General features: G+C 37.6%; 2 protein-coding genes across 4 annotated transcripts in view; one reads left to right on the forward strand and one right to left on the reverse strand.

Annotated features, from left to right (window-relative positions):
• LOC136846005 (substance-K receptor-like) overlaps positions 1 to 21466 on the reverse strand; it is a 289880-nt gene that overhangs the window by 262151 nt on the left and 6263 nt on the right. The gene's annotated exons all lie outside the window — the stretch shown is intronic.
• On the forward strand, positions 6 to 17271 carry LOC136846000 (protein stoned-B). 2 transcript variants are annotated; one of them, XM_067116583.1, is made up of 12 exons: positions 6 to 2385; positions 2713 to 2902; positions 3206 to 3375; positions 3520 to 3691; positions 4050 to 4100; positions 8648 to 8772; positions 9344 to 9618; positions 10416 to 10602; positions 11400 to 11568; positions 12367 to 12538; positions 13896 to 14005; positions 14736 to 15802. In XM_067116583.1, exons 1-12 carry the CDS (start codon positions 6 to 8, stop codon positions 15244 to 15246), a joined length of 4512 nt encoding a protein of 1503 aa, XP_066972684.1. In that variant the 3' UTR covers positions 15247 to 15802. The 2 variants fall into 2 exon arrangements, with proteins under 2 accessions (XP_066972684.1, XP_066972685.1); XM_067116584.1 differs by lacking the exon at positions 4050 to 4100 and having other exon boundaries at positions 14736 to 17271.

Below are 21466 nucleotides of genomic sequence, written 5' to 3' on the forward strand. Positions count from 1 at the left end.
TCACCATGGATTTCGGTGGAAATATGAAGAACCCTTTCCTTTTTGACGACCCAGCTCCCCCAGCTGATGTTGGTGATGCTGCGGCTAACCCATTCCTTAATGGAGGGGCATTTGACTTCTCTGCTACAACCTACACAGGAATTAACCCATTTGCAGACCAAATTGATGATTCAAATGCTGCAGCAGCGGGACTGTTTGGGGACCCAGGTTCATACCCAAATGACATGAACCCTTTTGGTGTGCCAGATGTATCACAACATTTTGAAAGTGCTGCACCTCAAAATCAAGCAGATATATTTGGGACACCTTCAGTGCCAATGGAACAAGACTTTTTTGGCAGCCCGACAGTGCCAGAAGCAGTTCCCACAACTGTTCAACACCCTCCTCCAACAATACCAACAACGGTTCACCATCCTCCAGTACCTCCAGCAAGACCACAGCCACCTGCACAACCACCACCCATAGTTGATTTAATGAGTGATGGACCTGCTGTGGTGGAAGATTCCACTGCTGCACCAGGACGACCTCCTCCTCCTAGACCACCTCCACCCTCAAAAGAAACTAAAGATCTCTTACAAACTGTTATTGGTGCCATGGAGGCAACAACAGATACCCTGCATGAGAAACTTAATACCACTCGAACACCATGTCCTTCACCAGGTGATGGAGCAGCTAACACACCTAGCCCTACTCCAGATATTCAGGTAACTGCTGCTCCAGAAAAGGAATCTGACTCATTTAGTGCCATATTTGGGCAAACTATAGAAATCAGTGATCATGAGATGGATGAGTCAAAAAATGTTTCCAACACATCACAGCAAAATGCTGTACCTGCTACCTCAGATGAATTTGACTTATTTGGAGATACAAATGTTCAGAAACCAAAAACAAATCAAGATATTCTCAGTCTGTTTAACCAGCCACAATCACAGACATCAAATTTTGACTTACTTTCTGATGATTTATTATCAGGAGGTGCCGCTACAGAGGGAGGTGCTAGTGATAAAAAATCTGCCTCAGACCTTCTGTCTGAAATTCCAGCCGAAGATTCAAAAGCTCTTGACCTTTTATCTGGTGATGATAGTAGTGAAACTAAGCCTTCAGAGCAACCAACTGAAAACGAAGTTGCTCCAAGTGAAATACCTACTGTAACTGAAACGACAGTATCATCTGAAAGCCATATTGAACCTACTCCTATAGAGGAATCTGTCTCACCTGAACAAGTAAGTGAGCAGACAGACAGTGAGCCCACTGTTATTGAAGCTAATGCTCAAGGTGCTAATGAAGATTTTAACAAAATACCAGCTATAGAAACAGAAACTCAAGATTCTGCTTCAGTAAATGAAGAGAAAGTAGAAGCAATGGAAGTATTTGGTTCTCCTGAACCTGTTCCACCAACAATGAATGCTGAGCAATCAGATTCCACAGATGTTTTAAGCAAAACTGAGGTTACATCACCAATTGAATCTGAACCCTTGACTGAACCAGATACTTTAGAAACTCAAAATAAAGTGGAAGCAAATGAAGTTACAAGTTCTCCAGATGCTCCATCATCAACAGGTGGCTCAAAGAATGATGCAATTGAAGCTTTTGGAGCACCAGATGCCTTTGGTGAGTCAAATGCTTTCGGTGATTCTAGTGCTTTTGGTGAATCAAATGCTTTTGGTGAATCAAACGCTTTTGGTGAATCAAACGCTTTTGGTGAATCCAGTGCCTTCGGTGAATCTAATGCTTTTGGAGAACCAGATGCATTTACAGCACCATCAGCAACAGACACTGGATCTGCATTATTTGGAGATACCCAAGGGACATATCCAAACTCTTCTGGCGAAGCTCTTTTTGGCACTCCACCAGCGGTTCCTCCAGCTTCTCCTGCAGTGGCTCTCTTTGGGGATGTTGGACAGCCAGCACCTCCTTCTTCACCAGGATTATTTGGTGATTCTCCCCATGCGGTCCCTCCATCATCACCAGCTGCTGGCCTATTTGGGGATGCACCAGGAACTGGATCATCTGGACTAGATATCTTTGGCAGTGAGGCAGCCCCAAAACCAGCACCTTCAGGGGCTGATTCAACCGGTGCAGCCCTGTTTGGTACTACAGCACCTGCGCCAAATGTTGGCATGAGTCTTTTTGGTGCTGGAAATGAGGCCACACTAGATATCTTTGCAGAAAGTGAAGGGAATTCTATGGTTAATCCATTTGCTCCTCCACCTGCAAATGTTACTGCATTACCTTCAGTTGGCAAGGAATCCATACCGGGAAATGCTCCAGCAGCAGTTAAAGTAGCAACAGATGAGGAGTTTGATGCCTTTTCTGCCAGATTTGAGAATGTTACTACCACTGATACCTTGGATGAATATGATCCATTTTCAGCATCAGCAAGAGGTTCGTATTCTTTTTAATTAGTCTTTCACAACATTAATACTCTTAAATATTTTATCAAGTCTTCCAGAAAATGATTCTTTAAGAATATTTTATTCACAAAGCGGAGCATTAGTACAAAATATATTGAAATGTGACTTTGTTTATAATTTTCTTTTCTAAAACCATGCAAAGGAAGTTTTACAAAAAATGAACAATTTGTTTGCTAATAGTAAAATTAGTCTGCAGAAATCAAATATCCAAATTAATAATGTTTTTAAACTATTATGGATCTGTCGTGTCTTTGAGACTAATACAAAAATCACACTTATTTGCAACCAATACAAACAGCTGCTTCACCATGGGGAGAAGTAAGTGGGTCAGGAGGAACTTCAGAAGGATTTGGATTTGGTGACGCTGCACCATTCGATTCATTCCTAGCCATGAACGAACCTCCACCTCCTCCTCAGTCTACCCCAAGAAGAGCAGCAAGACAGACTTCTGCCGATTCAGATGATGAGCCTATCGCTGTGGTGATCAAGTATGTATTGTGAAGATTTATAATACTGTCTTTGTAACTACTTATTTAAGTTGTTTAAATTTTACTCTAGCACTGCTGAACAACGAAATTACTGTATTGTACTTTGAGGGCATTCCAAACATATATCAGTAAACAAAATACCATGCACCACAAGGCAAGCAAATAAACTTGCAACTATCCATTTTTTATAACAGTTTTCTGAATATAAGATACATAAAATTTATTGCATTTGCAATAATTGTCATCTTTGCCTCTGATATTCCTACTTAAATGCCTACTAACTTTCTGTGGGGTATTTTACAGACCAGCAGCATTGGATATGTCAGGATCATCACCAAGAGCAGTGTCCCCTGTACCGGTGCTGGCTCCTCCACCTGCAGTTAGTGCTAATGCAGCATTCACAGACACAGCTCCAAGATTTAATCCATTTGATCGTGGAGCTGAAGTTGCTGAGGCCACTACCGATGCAACTGGTAAGAGCATGGTTTATTTTATGAGTAGTTATCTGGCAACTTCATGTAGTATATCAAGAAATTTTCCTGAGTTTTTATGAATTTATATTTATCCTGAGCAACTTGTCATTCTTGCAAGATTTTAACCTAAAGCTTTATACTCAGCTCACCCGACTGGAGAGTTGCAGAGGACGGATTCCCAGGAAACTCCACCAACACCCCTCTTTGAGGAAGATCAGTCTCAACCTCTAGAGAATTTCCCACGCACAGACAGTACTGGTCAGGTGTGGGAAATGCACCTTCGCCAACCAAACAAGAAGAAAATTACAGGACAGAGGTAACTATTTCAAAATGTTCCATACAGTCATAAACGTCACAGGTTCTGAGATTTTCAGTTATTTGTTTTTCAGTTATGTAGTGGGATAGAACATCTGTTTTTCAAACTTTCCTTACTCTGAGAAACCAAATTCCAATCAGCATCATGGCAAATTATTCAAGTTATGAAATTATACATGAAATTAGCTTTGCCCTTCTTGAAGCAGGCATTAAATTGGATTCTAATCTTCAAAAGTCAAATGTGAAACTATTACATTGTTAGACCTGAATATGAGGAGAATAAAAAAAAAAGATACAAAAAATTGCAGAACGCATGAATCATAACAATTAACTTCATTGTTTTCCTGTCGGTCCGCCAGCTTGACTTCTGGCTTCCACATGAAGGAAGGCAGAGGAGGTTTGACGAACAGGTCAGAAATAATGTTCCTTAGCTCGCCATATCTATATACATACATACGTATACTTGTAGAGCCGTAGCTTAGAGCAGTGGAAGGCCCAGGGCTCACCCAATCCATATGTGTGATTTGGCTGTCTTGTAAAGTAAAAAAAAAAATAAAAAAGCTCTTCAGCAGTAACAGCAGCTATAGCATTATACCTTGATACTTTGATGATTATCCTGATCATTTTTCTTATTGGCTTTAGTGCTTTTGAGACATTACTGGCATAAGCGTTCTCAGTTGTGCGATCCATTCAGACACATAACTAGTATGGCCTGTTACTCGTAGAACTCCACAGTGCTGAGTATGCTGTGTTGACATACAGTAGTTTTGTAGCTTAGAAAGATTGACTGACATATCAAAGAATTGACATGTGTACTGTTGCTCTTTACGTGACTTTATTACCCATTTGTGCACGAAAAAGTCTCAGAGGAGGTAATGAAGGAACATTGCCTCCCGCCACAACGCTACTTCCTTAGGAACTTACGATAGCTTTCATTTAGGGATCAAATCAAAGACAAGGATGAATTAGATGATGATGACTCGAAGCTACGTGGAACATGAAGAGCACACGCTGAGGACTTGTACATCTGATAAAAGCTTTCCAAATTAAGGAATTCTGTCAAGACTTATCCCCTAGCTTCCAAACGATGAGCTCTGAGAGCTACCCCTGTCTAAATCTCTTTCGTTTTTGTTCTTTTTAAACTTCAGTTAAGGCATCTTTCACCATAGCCTCTGCACTCCAATAATAGATTTCCCCATGAAAGGGTAGAAATCTCTACTTTGGCACTGCTTTCCGACTTTGCTTATGAATATTCTGAAATATTTCGTTCGTTCTACTAACCTTTTTTTTTTTTTTGTCTTCCATCAAAGGTTTAATGAACTTTCAACTTACTTTATGACGATAATCTATCTGTGATTCTACAGAGCAGGGTATGCCAAGGGTAAGGATCCAAAACCGAGTTCTTGAAGCATATAACACGAAAACTGAGTCACTGGCATCATGGAAGCAATAAATTCAAATTTTTCAAGACATTACGGAGATTTAGCCTTATTAAAAAAACTAATGTCATGGAAATGTGACCTAAGGCGATCGCTACCATCCTGGGCATACCCTGTCATGTAGAATCTAATCTTAGGATAGCGAGTTAAATAGGAGTTATAACACCGCCATGCCGCACAAAATTCACGAGCCGGAAATTTAGAAACACCAAAGAGAGTTTTTCGTGTTGAAATACTTAGATTTTTCCAGCATATGACGCAACATTTTTTGTAGCGAAAGATTCTTAGGAAAGTTTTTCTTGATAGAATAGGTTCCTTTCACTAGTATCGGGGAAATCCTCGTATATTCGAATCCAACACATCCAACAAATCACTTCCAACAAATAATTTATAAAGACATCACCATAGAGTAAACTCCTCTCTCTCTCATTCTATATTCTGTATTTTGTAAACTTACCGAATATAGTTAGAGGAACTCAAACATCAAAAAACCAACTTTCCAGCCAACAACAACAACAAAAAAAGGGAGAGAACATCATGGCTAACCTCCAAAAAGAAAGAGGGCCATCACCAAAACAACCACTCACACTGATACAGGTTTCATCAAGTTTTGGTCATTACATTTGTGTGGTTTGGTTTTAAGGACTGTCTTTATATATACTTTTTTTTTTTTTGCACGTCTGCACGACGTCTGCTTTTTTAAACAGAGTACCGGAGCATCTTGCATGCCACGTTCTGTTTTCGAAAAGCTTGGTTTTTCTTTTTTGTGTGTTCAGAGAGAGGTTTGCATTCATAGACAGTAGGCCAGAGGTGGTACTGTTGATGTAAATACACTTAGAGATATGACAGACTTGATGAAAACTGAATGAAAACGAAATGGAAAATGGATCAGTTGTTCGTTAAGATGCCATCCTACGCCCCAAGACTGATGATGAATTAGTGAAATAAAAATGAAAACAGCAAAATTTTATACAGACAAGGAAACTGAATTGGTCGAATTTACTAGTGCATTCTCGACTAAACATGATGATAGATTATTTAGTTAGTTTTCACTGGAAAATCTTGCATTGATAAAACCTTCACAGTATATTATCTTTTACATCTCTTAGAGTCAATGACTACATAATTATATATGAAGCCATTACCTTAAAAAGATTAATGGCTCTCTGGAAGGCCTTTCTCGTGCAAGGAGTTAATCATTCACTTTGCTTATGCGTGCGTGACTGTGCGTCATTTTATGTACATTTTAAAACTTCGGAAAAATTCAACAAAATCATAAGATTTTCGACTTTCCAAGTTAGTGACTCCTTGTTACGCGTTCCCCAAGCAAAAACAAAACTTGTAAATAAAATATTAGATCAAGTTATATCTCATGGTTTCTTATAGTTGAGTTTAATCATCCAGTCATTCTTGAACACTTTCTGGTTCTCACCTGCTACAGGGAGGTAGTAGTTTTATGATTTATACCGAGATGGAGTATATGAGAAAATCATGAAATCAATACCAAGGCGTATGTCTATTTTCTAGTTCAAACTCCAAACAGGAAGGGCTGTCAAATTCACTTTTCTAGCCCATACACAAAAGGAAAATTGATTCTAAATCAGGATAAGCAAAGGAAGGAAGAGAATTTCGAAATGAAACAGTCCCTTAGCAGTTCCATCTGAGGCTCGCCAACCTCCACACAGTAAATGTGAGATGAAATAGCCTGGTGCGTGTCACAAGGCTACCTGGTAAGGACAGAATAACGAGAAGCCATCCAAATGGCAGAAAGGAAGATGAGAGAAGATTGAAGTCACTGATCAAAAGATTCAGTCATGTCTTACAATCACTCATGTAGAACGAAAGAAAATAAGAAGCAGCCCAAACATAACAGCAATCCTCCTACTATGGACTGGTGTGGAGGCGTCAAAGAGTACTTAAGACAGCGGAAAGCTAAAAGACATTATTCAAGTGGCTGCAGAGAGCAGATATTCATCGTCAACAAAAAGGTTGAATAATGAGGTAAGATGAAATGCTGGAATAAGCTTATAAATAAGAGGAATAAAGCCATAAGCACTAAGTCTGACCAGCACAGCCTTACCTTAGATTCTCTCAAATGCCTTAGATACATCAAGACCAAAGACAAATTATTCTCCTAGTTCACATACATAACAAAACATTTAAGCGAAAGAAACAAATCACCAATACATTTAACCTAAAGAGTTATATTGGTGATTCCGAAGAAAGACGGGTTCAAGGTGCCAAATAAAAGATAAAAAAAAAGTGAGGGTTAACTACGATTCTGAATATTTTAACAAAACAGAAGTTAAAGCAATTGAACGATACTTGAAAGGATTAGAGCGGATGGGCAGATTCCCAGAACTCGTTAAGGGATTTTATTATATATATATATATATATATATATATATATATATATATATATATATATATATATATATATATATATATATATATATATATATATTATATATATATATATATATATATATATATATATATATATATAATGTAATATATGTATATATATACTATGAAACCCAGAACTATATATGTATATATATATATATATCATATACATATATATATATATATATATAAACAATATAAATATATCACATCACCCTACACATGTATATTGCATATACATATATATATATATATATATTTACATACATATTATAGAGTATGTATAAACAACAAGATGCATCACATCACCCTACACATGCGTTGCATGCGCGAGTGTGCTATTACATACAGTAACTACATTAACAAACTTATATTGCCTTTTGTATGAATGAGCGAGTGTGTTAGCCTAATACAGACTTGTATATAGACTAGATACATACACATACAAAACGTACACCTAACCTTTTTAGGTGAAATGTGCATTAACAAAAATTAATACATTACCGAACCTATATCGAACTGCGAACACGCGTGTGAAGCCTTATATTTAAGATCCGCTAAAATGAAAAACGAACATCTTCAAGCAAAGTTTTTAGACTTGAGCGGCAAGAGCTTCATTGCTGTAAGAAAATTAGTGAATGATTACTTAGGCCAAACTGATATTTAAGAAGCAATTGGAAAAATAGATAATGCATGGATTGATTCCAGAATTATCGTTGGTTATGGAAGTGATAAACTGAAACAACAGATGTGTCTGTTGGGGCGATGAAAGAAGAGTGATTAATAATAAACATTACCTGGTGTCGTAAAGAGGACTAATGAATTCATGAAAAAGATGGAATGGCGTTGAGAAGTCCTACTTGGCTACTTGAGACATTCCAGTGAATTTTTTACTGTTTATTGCAACATAAGTAAGGCCTTAACCCACTCCTATAGAGAGTCCAATAGACGTAGCATCATTTGATAATAAACTTAGTAGAGGAGACCCCTTTCCAAAAACAGAGAGAGAGAGAGAGAGAGAGAGAGAGAGAGAGAGAGAGAGAGAGAGAGAGAGAGAGAGAGAGAGAGAGAGAGAGCAACAACCCAATTTTACCTGCTATTCACACTTGCAGATTTTGGAAGAAGGTCTATGTCAAACTCACGGATAACAGTGTCCTACAACTCTTCAACAACAAGGAGGACAAAGACCCATTCCAGGAGCTGCCACTCCAAGCTTGCTATTCTGTTTCTGATATAGGTAAGTACTGAATTCAAACATTACTTTATGACAAGTGATCCGATAAGCATATCGCTACAATAGCTGGATGATCTGCTTTGATTAATATCTAGTCAATAGTTGCTTTAAGAAAAGCCATTCGAATTTAGGTTCAACAGTTTGATTGCAAACATATATATTTCCCACCTCTCCTCCCTTCCCACAACACTCCATTGGCAGCAACCTGGAAATACTGTTATGAGGATCACCTCTCTTGTGAACCAAATTCATTTGCAGATCACATTAGTAGCAAAGAAATCATTATTGTCACCATTTGGTGTAAGATAAATGAATGTGGTAACTGGCCCATGTGGTGTAAGATAAATGAATGAGGTAATTTGCCCCGTTACCAATGGCAAAGATAGACGAAATACTGCCATCAGCTATGCAAACCTAAATGAAAGATGTTGAGTGCCCCAAGTGGCATCTTCCCATGATTCTGTTCATCATTTAAATTTCCTATAGCACTACTTTAAAGCAAACATTCCCTGCTTACAGAATCAGTCAAAGATTTCTTTAGACTACAATGACCTTTTCTTATGGCCGCCTGCAGGTGCTCAGCAATTCGACCAGTTCGGCAAGATCTTCACCGTGAAAGTGCAGTACATCTTCTACAAAGAGAGGCCTGGTGTTCGTCCTGGCCAGCTGTCCAAGGCTGAGAGACTCACAACTAAGCTATCCAAGTTTGCGCAACATGCCATTGCTGGCGACTACGAGCATGTCAAGGAGTTCGCCAGTGATGTCAGAAAGCTTGGCATGCCTGTGGAACACGCTCCTCAGATTTCCCAGCTTCTCAAGCTTGGAACGCAAAGCTATGAGGATCTCAAGGTATGTTGTCTGGGTGGATTTTGTAAAATGCGTCTCTGACATTCATTCGAGTTCTCAGTATATTCCGATGAAAAGCTAGTGATCACATGGGGTTGTAATGGTTAAATCATGGTCTCTCTCACTGTGCTAAACAGTACACGATGATATTCTAACGAAATGACCATGGCAAAAAGGATGAATCGTAAAACCATTTATCTAAATAGCAGTGAGTGCCCCATTAATACATTACTCTTTGTTCCTTAATTTCATAAGAACTATTTGATCCACTAAATTTCTCCTGAAATAATACAACATGCAACCTCCACAGCCTCATGGGACACTAAAGAAAAATTATCTAGCTCGTTTCCAACCTTTTATAACATTTTCCGACAGACAGACAGTTATTTTAAATCACTTCAGTTACTATTAGCCTCTCGATTAATACTCCCTAACTTACATTAAGGGATTAATGAACCCCAAAACGTCATCAGCATTGTACTGGCTATAATATTCGCCTCAGTCATTTTCCCATTTTCAGATTCACGTCTACAGAAACTCTTGTCATACTACAGAAGCCTTTCTGAATACCATCTTATTTCTTTCTAAAACTTTCAACCATTTACTGAATTTTACTTTCTCTTAAGTCTAATTATTATTATTATTATTATTATTATTATTATTATTATTATTATGGCAAAAATAACTCACATTTACGTGGATGATTAACGACGAAATAAAGCTCCCACAGCATTCTTCACGTAATGTAAATAAAATGAAAAGAATTAACAGTATAGCTGGGACCATTATTATTTTTCCAGGTATTCTCTTCATTGGTCGAAGAACAACTCTTCAGTCTAACAGTGCACAGAGACCGAGCTCTCAACTACAAATCGGAAGAAGTGCAACTGACGGCGGTTGACGAGATCTACGTAGAGCAGGATTTGAAAGGAATTGTCCACAGAATGATTGCCCGAGTCAGGATCTTCTTCCTTGGTTTCTTGTCAGGTGAGGAACCCTCAGTACGAATGATAACGAAAAGGTTCTACCTTACGAATGCCTCTGTGCAAATCTCTTCCCTCTGTGCAAATCTCTTCATGGCACCGTATAGGATATTTCTAAAATGCAGACCACCCTCAGGGAATTTTTTAAAATAAGAAACCTAAAGTTTCATCTTTAAAAAATCCATAACCAGCAATTAGGAAACGTTGCCAGAGAGGGCAGAAAACTCCCCATCTCCCTTTTCTTTTGAATACGCTTTCCCCAGTTAACCTGGAATCTTAATTTGGAAATGAAATAAAAAAAAATTCCCTCCACATCTTGATTCGACAGGTCTACCCCAAAGCCAAATCAAAAGTCCTTCAAAAGAAGGCATCGTGCTTACCCCATACAAAAATGGGAAAAAAGCACGTTAAAAAAGAAGAAGAAGAAGATATATATATATATATATATATATATATATATATATATATATATATATATATATATATATATATATATATATATCTATATATATATATATATATATATATATATATATATATATATATATATATATCTATATATATATATATATCTATATATATGTATATAAATATATATATATATATATATATATATATATATATATATATATATATATATATATATATGTAATATGTGTGTGTGTGTGTGTGTGTGTAGGAATGAAAGAGAAAAGATGTCTCTTAAGAGATTTACTTAAATTCTCATCTTTCTAAACATTGAGGTAACGCCACGAGATGCTTCCTTTCAACTTATTCTTATGAATTACCCTTCCACTGCAGGAATGCCCGACGTTGACCTGGGTATCAACGACATGAGAAAGCAAGGTCGAGAAGTAGTGGGTCGACATGACATCATTCCAGTCATCACGGAAGAGTGGATTCGACTTGAAGCTGTCGAGTTTCACTGCTGTGTCGACAAAGACGAATTTGAAAAGTCCCAGCACATAAAGTTAGTTCAAAAGATTCTCTTCTTATGTTTTAACACACACACACACACACATATATATATATATATATATATATATATATATATATATATATATATATATATATATATATATATATATATATATTTTATATATATGTGTGTATATATATATATATATATATATATATATATATATATATATATATATATATATATATATATATATATATATATATATATTTTATATATATATGTGTGTATATATATTATAAATATATATGCATGTATATATATAATATATATATATATATATATATATATATATATATATATATATATATATATGCATGCATGTATATATATATATATATATATATACGTATATATATATATATATATATATATATATATAATATAATGTATGTATGTATACATATAAACACATATACATATATGTATATATATACATTCTCTATCCGTATGTTTATATAAGAAATCTAGATTTTAATTTGACTATACCGAATAAAACCCCAGCTTTTGCAAAGGACAACCCTTAAACGCCTTAAAAAACTAAGCATAGCGAAACAACCCTCCTCAAACTTACGAGCGTCGAGCTCCAACCTTACAGCAGCCCAGGTTAATATTCTCCATTTTGTAAAATGGAGAATATTAACTGCTAGTACCGAGTATCGCAAAACGTATTACCTGGCACTCTTATACGAGCACAATGCCCTAATTCTAGATGCGTAAGGGGCACCAATGGAGTTGGATTAGCCAGTCCTAACTCTACAGCATTGTGACTTTGGTCTTCTGTTCTAGGTTCAAGCCCCCAGATGCCTGTTACATTGAACTAATGAGATTCCGCGTCAGGCCGCCCAAAAACCGCGAGCTTCCACTTCAGATCAAGACAAAAATCACCATCCAGGGCCGAAGGATCGAGATCTTCTGCGACATCCTCGTTCCAGGTTTCTCTGGAAGAAAACTGGGACAGGTAAGTTGGGAATAATCTGTAAAAGCTCTCCTCAGGCAAACAGGTCTTCGTTCAGAACTTCTGGTATATATTATATTTGTATTTACTGAAAACACCCTTAACATTCCATGCAGAATGCAATAGCCAAAACTAGACGTTCTTTGATGCTTGAGAGGAACTAGAATGAACTTAATACGCATCATTCTGATCTGCTGGTTTTACCCAAACATTGGACCAGTAAGGAAATGATCAAAAGCGGGACATTACAGTGTAACCCTGAATGAATATGGTAGGTAACATTAAAAATTAATCTGGAGTTCTTGGGAAGCAACAACAAATACAACTGTTAGTAGCCATAATGTATCTCAAGTGCGAGTCAGGCTCTTGGAGTTAATTCTCATATTTAAATAACGACTAAATTCAAGGATTAAAACAAGAATCTTAAAATAGTAAACAAATCTTGAATTGTGAATTCTTTAGTTTTTAACGTATGTGAAAATGCACAGCACAACTAAGGCTGACAGTTATGTGTACTCCAGTCCATCTTCATTTGCACCATAACCTGAATCTATAAAAACTTATTATCTATTGTTTCCCAGTAGATTTACAGAGGAAGCTGTAACATGTATCAAGCAACCAAAACTATCAATGCAGTGAAACGTTTTACAGAGGAAACTGTAACATGTATCAAGCAACCAAAAACATGCAGTGAAACGTTTTCAAGCAACCAAAACTATCAATGCAGTGAAACGTTTTACAGGGGAAACTGTAACATGTATCAAGCAACCAAAACTATCAATGCAGTGAAACGTTTTACAGGGGAAACTGTAACATGTATCAAGCAACCAAAACTATCAATGCAGTGAAACGTGACAGTACACTCTTGTTTACAGAGAAACTATCAAGCAACCATATCTGTAACATTTAGGAATCCATCCTATTGCAGTGTGACAGTACACTCTTGTTTTATATCTTTTTAGTAATCCATCCTTTGTGTTTATACTGGAGGCTTTCAGAATTAAAGTTATTGTTTCATTTCAAATGTTATGGAAAGAAGTGTGTATAAGTTTCTGAAACTGAAGCCGTCTCTTTCTATTCATGCAATGTTGTTATGCAAACACCTCATAAGCATAATACTTCAGTGTCTTCCGGCACAGTTTAAGACAGCACCTCCGGGCTTGACTGAACAGTATAAGAGGAGAATTTGGACTGAAGTCACATACCGGTCAAGTCAACTGACACTCTTACTGAGAGGCCTGAGAGGTGAACCACATCTGGAAGACTTAGTCTTCGTGTCGTAATAACAGCTTCACAGATGACACGAGTTCATTCAACCAACTCGAACACTAATCTTCTGCCATTTTCCTGCATGTTCCAGGTCCCTTGTGAAGATGTCATGGTCCGTTTCCCTCTTCCGGAATGCTGGATTTACTTGTTCAGAGTCGAAAAACATTTCCGCTATGGATCCGTCAAATCTGCACATCGAAGGTAACTGACAGCGCTTTTGAAAAACTTTGGGGTCAGGTGTACTTTTGGACCGTAACTGGGAGTGTGCGCTTATGTATATTTTTAAGAGTTCTTGGGATTCTGAGGTATATATATATATATATATATATATATATATATATATATATATATATATATATATATATATATATATATATATATATATAAATATATAAAATACCAATACTCCTTGATGTCTGAAAAATTAAGCTTCTTTTCAGTAATTGTAATTAGTGACAACGTCAGTTTTCACTGGCTTCTCTTATACAGGTTCAGTCAATCTATGTTAATTTCTTTCACCAACAGAACCAGTCAGTGATTTTGAGACTTGATCTAAAAATCAAGATTTTTACGCAGTGAAATTTTGCTCTTAAATGCTGCGTTTCATTATCGTGTACTTTTTAATTAAAATGGTGATTTTTCATAGTGTAATTTTACTTATATAATTTTGCACTGAAATGCCGAGTTCTGATTTTGTATTTTTACATGGAAATATTGAATTTTAGCTTATAATTTTGAATACGATTAGATATTTTGTATTTTTGGAAACTGCAAGTGTTGAATTGTTCATCATATTAAAAGGGGAGAGTTTCACAAGGTAATTTGTAACAGACAATCGTGAACTTTGACCTTGAAATGAGGATGCAGGGTTCATATATAATTTGTGCATTAAAATCCTTTCTCACTGGTTTAATTTTGCACTGGCAAACAGGCAAGGCAAAGTCAAGGGCATCGAGAGAATAAAAGGAGCCGTGGAGACAGCCGAGTCAGCGCTGATGGAGGTCACATCGGGTCAGGCCAAGTACGAACACCAGCACAGATCCATCGTCTGGAGGATGTCCCGCCTCCCGAAGGAGGGTCAGGGCGCCTACACCAACCACACCTTCAGCTGTCGAATGAACCTGACCGCCTACGACCAAATGCCGGAGTCTCTGGACAAGTACTGCTACGTGGAGTTCACGATGCCTGCCACGACCGTCAGCCATTGCGTCATGCGGTCCGTCTCTATAACGAGCGAAGAACCGCCCGAGAAATACGTCCGATACCTCGCGCGCCACGAATACCGAATCGAGATGGAATTCTCGTCAGGCAGCGGCCCCTCAGAGTACCTGGCGGCCACCATGAAGACGGCGGAGCAGCAGCAGAAGGAAGAGGCAGAACGCAAGCAGCAGGAACAGCAGCAGCAGCAGGGTAACGAGTCCAGCAGCGATGATTCGTCGTAACGTCTGCCACGCTGAGCTCGAGTCTGTCTGTCGCAGACAGAGAAAAAAACTATTTCTTCACCGCCTTCCCCCTTTCACTCCTCCCCCTCCTCCTCTTCCTTAACTCTCTTCCTGCGCAGGGGATAATCCAGTCAACAGGGAAATATTTTCTTTATCATTGGTAGAAATGGTAATCTGCTGAATGATGCTTCTTTAGGTGCGCGCTAAAGCAACTGATTCTGGAATTTAAAAAAAAATGGCCTACTCTCTCCTCTATAAAGGAAGGTGAATAGCATATTATTTTGATTCGTTGGTGCTGTGTTTTAAAATAATAGGAGCATCACTGTGCTTATAATCGAGAGACATAATGGTATACATATACATCACCTATTCGGTCTAGTGTGCACATATGAGTTTAAATATATATATATATATATACTGTATATATCCACGTGCTGTATGAGTCTGAAGAGAGAAAGAAAAACAGTGTCTCGTAGTGCCTAACTCGTATTGTTATGATTCTTCTTCTTATTATTATTTTTGTGCCAAAGACAGAGAAGAAAAAGGCTTGATGAAATTAAGAGGAAAAAAAGTTATAGGTCACATTCAACCTGAAAATCTTTAAAAACGAATAATAGAAATATCCACTTCAAAGTCACTCGAGACATCCAACGCTTGAGAAAAGCGAGCAGTCATAAAGTGTGTTGTATATTGTAAGGTGTTTCTAGTGATCAACGACGAAATTATTTGTTGTCAGGCGGGCCTTGCGATGCCGTCATCCAGGACCCGCTTTCGACGCGTACCACAGTGGAACAGTTCCTTGTAGATGTTGTCTGTCAGGTTTAAGTTGGTTCTGAAAGGTTCCTCAAGGTCAGTGAAAACAGACAAAAATACACCAAAATGGAAAATTTAAAGATGTGTTCGAATAGTGTTAAGTTGTGGAACTTTCATAAAGAGAATAAGTGTTACTCAGAAACAATCTTTATCCGCTCAGGTACACTTTGTGCAGAGCCTCCCCGGAACGAGAATGACGGAGATCTTTGAGGGATTTTTCAGGAAGTGGTCCCGATTGTGAAACAGGAAGTTATTCCTTCGAAAAAAAAATTGAGAAACGAAAAGTGAAGTGAATCACTGACCTCGGAATCCAATTTAGCAGTGTAATTGTAATATATTGTTTAAAAGTAGGTTAAAACACGTGCAAGACACATATCTTAATCCTTGGATTCTAAACTAATGTTGTTGACTGCTTCTTTGCTAAAGTAAGCCGGCAATGGGTGGAGCATAGAATGACACAAAATACATAGTTGTTACGCATGAGAGGAATCATATGTTTTCATTATTATCATTATATAACTATCGCATGCAGTAAGATATTGCATAAAGCAAAGTGATGTCTCAGTTGAAACTCTAGATTTAATTACAAAAACACTCAATAAATGATATACGGTGAGGAGTGAATGCTGGGCTGCGTGTGTATTGCCCGACTTAAGTCTTTCTCATTTAGGACCTCCTTCCATCCTAGCGACTCCTCAGCGAATCCTTTGCTCCTCGTCTCTCGCTAACGAGGATCTGCACTTCTCTCTCCTCCTCATTCGAACACGACAGCGCACTTATTCGCGGTCTCTCTACTTCTTCTTTTCGACTTCCTACATCTTCTCTAAAATCACTACTTCTGATCTCTCTCTCTCTCTCTCTCTCTCTCTCTCTCTCTCTCTCTCTCTCTCTCTCTCTCACTGACTCCTTTCCTTGACGAATTTTTCTCCAGGCCGCGAAAAGAAAAAATAATCATCATCATAATCACCATCATCATCGCTTTCTCGACTTTTTTCTTCTTCTTTAATAATATTCCTACGAAATGTTGAACTCCTAATAACCTCTTATCACGTTTCTATCTCCCTTCCCAGCAGTTCTCACTCACAGTAGGCTATGTTGCATGGTGTATTCTGAGAATTACAATAAAAAAAAGCAGTGGCTCTATACTTGTATCGTGAAAAAAACGACAAAAAAAAGGAGAAATTATACTGTACTCTGCCTTATTCTCTAAGATTTGCTCCTAGTTTTCCTTCAACCTTAACTTTTTTTTTTTCAATCCCACCTCACATTGCTTTTTGAAATTGTTCATTACTGCAAAAATAGTTAAAAAAAAAAAAAGTTTCTGTGTCGATTTATGCTTTTCACTGATGTTGAGAAAAAATGATAATAATTCTGTCAGTGATTGCCATTTCAATATTGAAATTGCGGTTCTGTTTACTGGCTCTTGCCTCAAAAAACAAAATTAAAAACGCAGAAACAAAAGACTAACTCGACCATCAGAGGTCGAGTGCCAAGTCCTCATCCTGCAACTGCAAAACGAGAATCAATCACATTTCAGAGCATATTGTCCCTCTTTAAAAAAAATCAAGTGAAAAATACCAGTGTTCCAGTTACTGTGTTGATGCCATAAACAGGCTTCAAGAATATTGTTGATGTGCAATTTTCTACATTATTTTGCAAAGATACTGAAGAAGTGGAATGAGTTTTTCATTGCCTATGAAATGCACCCGTCTGTGTGTGCCCCATATACAATGTGTTACCGTTGTTGTAAATAATAAAATGAAGGTTATTACGATAAGAACAATAGATTATTTACGTGTTTTTTGTTGGTTTGTTTGACGTTAAATCTCTCTCTTCTGGCGACGTTTTGAGACCAGAAGACCGTATCGCAGCAACATACCAAAGACGTAGGAAGTACTTAATATTTGTAACGATAATAATAATAATAATAATACTAATAATAATAATAATAATGCTAATGCTAACGATAATAATTTTTAAACTAATGTAATGATTTGGAGGAATTAGAACTTCCTTTGGTGAAACCTCGTGCTACTGTGTTACAGAGATTGGGTTTTCTCCGATTTTTCAAAGGTTTTTGCTCCGGGCTCCCTATTAGTGAAGGTGCCATCAATGGAAGTAATGATTCCTATCCTCCCCTCCTCCTCCTACTCCTCACTACTCCCTCATCTTTTCTCCTTCCATTTTCCTTCTTCTTCTTCCTCTCCTTCATCATCATCCTAGTCCACGAAGACATGCCATGGTTGCCTCTGAAGGAGTTGAAAGAAACTTTCCTATACGTTAGGGCAATGTCTCATCACTCTGGACTCACCGCAAATAGCTTCATACTCCACAACATTGTCTTCAGGAAGACCATCAGGTCTTACATCTTCTTCCCCCCATCCCCGCCAAAAAAAAAAAAAAAGAAACTTCATCTGTATCATCACTTCTTCCTCTCTCATCACTACTGTAACACAACTTCTTCTTCAGCAGTTTCTTTTCCTGAAGGGAGATCAGTCAGCAACCGTGCAATCAACCGCAGGATCTCGGACATCTCCAACATCCCACCAACTACCCAAAACTCTACAAGAGTTCTTCTGTTCGGTTGAGAGCATCTTGCTTCCATGTATGATACTTGTAAAGTGTAAAGCTTTTGGTCCTTTGCCTTTAGAAGAAAACGGGAAAGGATTTCGGAGCACAGATAGGGAACGAAATTCTTTCCGGTGAGAATTGTTTGAAAGGAATGGACCAAACTTTATCGACATAAGATAAAATCACTGAATTCTAAGAGAATGAGACAAAATAAAGATATCTATTGTGTAAATACTTATATATAAATATATATAAACATATATCTCCGAGGTGGACCACAAGACCAATCTTGATTGTGAAGTCTAGCCTCGGGTGGAATCTACCACGCAAAAATAAAAGTTAAAGATAATCTTTTTTTGGAAAAGGTAAACAAAACCATGTGTTGCGTTCAAGAAGTCAAGCTATAATTCTCGTATACAGTAGTCGAGGTTCCAAAGGGTTACTAGGTGGAATGAAACCAGCCGATAACTTAGAGAGATTATGGAATTTTGTATAATTGCTATATATATATATATATATATATATATATATATATATATATATATATATATATAATATAATATCAAAGTCAAAGTCAGTCCCATAGCATCCAATGACGTTGGGGACTTTTAATTGCCTACCCTAAAAGTGATTGCCATTCTGCGTAAATGTTATCAGCTGACTTGAACACTTACCTGACGTAACCCATGGACTTGACTACCTTTATGTTTTTATTTGCCTTGTGGCATGTTTCTTTGTTGTTTTTTTCTCCTGTCGCCATAGAGATACCCGTTTGCATACTACGGTGTGGAAGATTAAATGCTTGGTGTTATTCGTGGAACAGAATTATTACAGGACGAATGGAGACGAATGTGTGAAAATGTACTTTAAAAATTTAAAACATTAAAAGTGGAAGGATGGAAGTACTTGGGTGGAAGGAATGATATGCCTGCTTTGCGTGTGTCTGAGAGAGAGAGAGAGAGAGAGAGAGAGAGAGAGAGAGAGAGAGAGAGAGAGAGAGAGAGAGAATGGCCAGCAATACTCAAGTCTTAAGCTTACAGGAATGAAATTTAGAGTGAGATTATTCTCCTTCTTCTTCCCACCGAAGGTATGTAAACGAGTGCTCTCTTGACAGGGCGACCAGGTCGGGCGAGTGCAATGTCTAGTCATTAGGGTTAAGGGTAGATTTAGACTAAAACAATGTATATAGTTCAAAGTGTCTTCTTCTTCACAAGCGGTATGTACTGTAACTATCCAATGAATGTCTCCACAATCGTTCTCCCGTGTTCAGCGTTTACAAGTTTGTTGTAGAGTCTTTTAAGATATTAAGAAATACTATTTATTTTCCTCGGAAGATTTATTATCATCTCAAGGGATGAATTTTGTAAACATCATGTGTACAGTGAAAGTATCTTGTAAGTGTGGTCATTTACACATTGTAAACAAATTCCTATCTTCTGTGCAAATGGGGGCGTGGCTATATCACTTCCTCAATTCATTCAATTCAAAATACTTCTAAAATGACATCTCTCCAGATATTTCTCCTCAGAATGTCCCATACACACCTTAAAGATTCAATTAAAAAAAGACAATATCGGGAAAGATGAAATTTGTAGCCAGCAGAAAGTATTGCGAAAACTATATTAATCACATGTCAAAGTCACCTGTAAGTCCTAACAAAAGAAATTAGTTTTAAAAATTAAGAAAAGTTCTTAAGAGAAAATTTCCGTTTGCTGTAGTCTTTGGCCTTAGAGCTCGCTGTTAACCGAATTCCAGTTTTCTTTGACACCAACTTCCATGAACCCTTTTTCCTCTAATCCCAGGTCAAATCATAATGATAACTTGCCCTCATCCTCTTTCTCCATTCGGGCAACCCGCCCTTCTTCTTCTTCTTCCGAAGAAGAAGGAGGAGAAGCAGAGTTGGCCCGGGGTCGAGACAGCGCGGGATGAGAGCAGTAACGATGACGAATGGATGTCAGACACTGAGGAGAGAATGCAGTGTGATGAGTTGTCGGGAAGGGAGTTAGAGTGTGACTGACTCTAAAAGGGTATTTTCCCTCCCCCTCTGTGTGTCGTAGTTTCGTCCCCCTGAGCGTGTGTGTACTGTATGTAGCCAATAAACAAAAGGGAAAAATAAAAATAAAAGTGAACTGTTGGACCGACAAGAGTTGTGGTTTTTTATTTCATCCTTTGGGATCGACTTTATTCCTTCCTTGTTTTTAGGGGGGCTGTTAAGGGGGATGCCGGGAGATGAGGAAGGATGGACCATCTTCCTCCCATTGATGGACTTTAAATCTAAAAGAAGTCTAGAAAGAGCAGGGCACATAACAAATCTATCCACTCATATAATCAACCAGTTAAAATTTTAATATTTACTGTTGTTCTCAAAAATGCTTTACTTAAAAAAGCAACTGTGTAAGTACGCCTTGAAACTTAACTTAGCATAGTTCAGATCCCGTAAGTACCTTGTTTGATGAAAAATTACTAGAAACAACAGGAATACGAACCAAACTGATCACATCGAAAACAGCATCAGTTCCTTTAAGAGCTCAATAATGATAAATATACTATACAGTGATCTCCTGTAGGTGAACACGTGCCGTGTTTTTCTGAGCATTTCCTTCCTATTTATATGGGACTTATTGTACGTGTAAGGAATTTTGTCTCCATAACTAAAGAGGTTTCCCATATTCCATTTTTCTTAAAAGAATGAAACCAAATAATCACATTACCAGCCTTGGTTTGATTTCTACGTTAGCAGTCGCTTACAATAGCTCCCAGATTGTACGACGTCACACCCTTCAGCAGAGTCGCACACGTCAGGTGAATTCGACATGCAATTGGGCTGAGCATCCCT

The sequence above is a fragment of the Macrobrachium rosenbergii genome, chromosome 14 (assembly GCF_040412425.1).
Source record: "Macrobrachium rosenbergii isolate ZJJX-2024 chromosome 14, ASM4041242v1, whole genome shotgun sequence".
In the NCBI taxonomy this organism is placed as follows: Eukaryota; Metazoa; Arthropoda; class Malacostraca; order Decapoda; family Palaemonidae; genus Macrobrachium; species Macrobrachium rosenbergii.

What these genes read in the sequence shown, in the direction of transcription:
- LOC136846000 (XM_067116583.1), top strand. Translation starts at nt 6, where the DNA reads ATGGATTTCGGTGGAAATATGAAGAACCCTTTCCTTTTTGACGACCCA. An exon ending in CCTATCGCTGTGGTGATCAA is followed by an intron (nt 2,903 to 3,205) that starts GTATGTATTGTG and finishes GGTATTTTACAG; the next exon opens with ACCAGCAGCATTGGATATGT. An exon ending in AAGAAAATTACAGGACAGAG is followed by an intron (nt 3,692 to 4,049) that starts GTAACTATTTCA and finishes TCGGTCCGCCAG; the next exon opens with CTTGACTTCTGGCTTCCACA.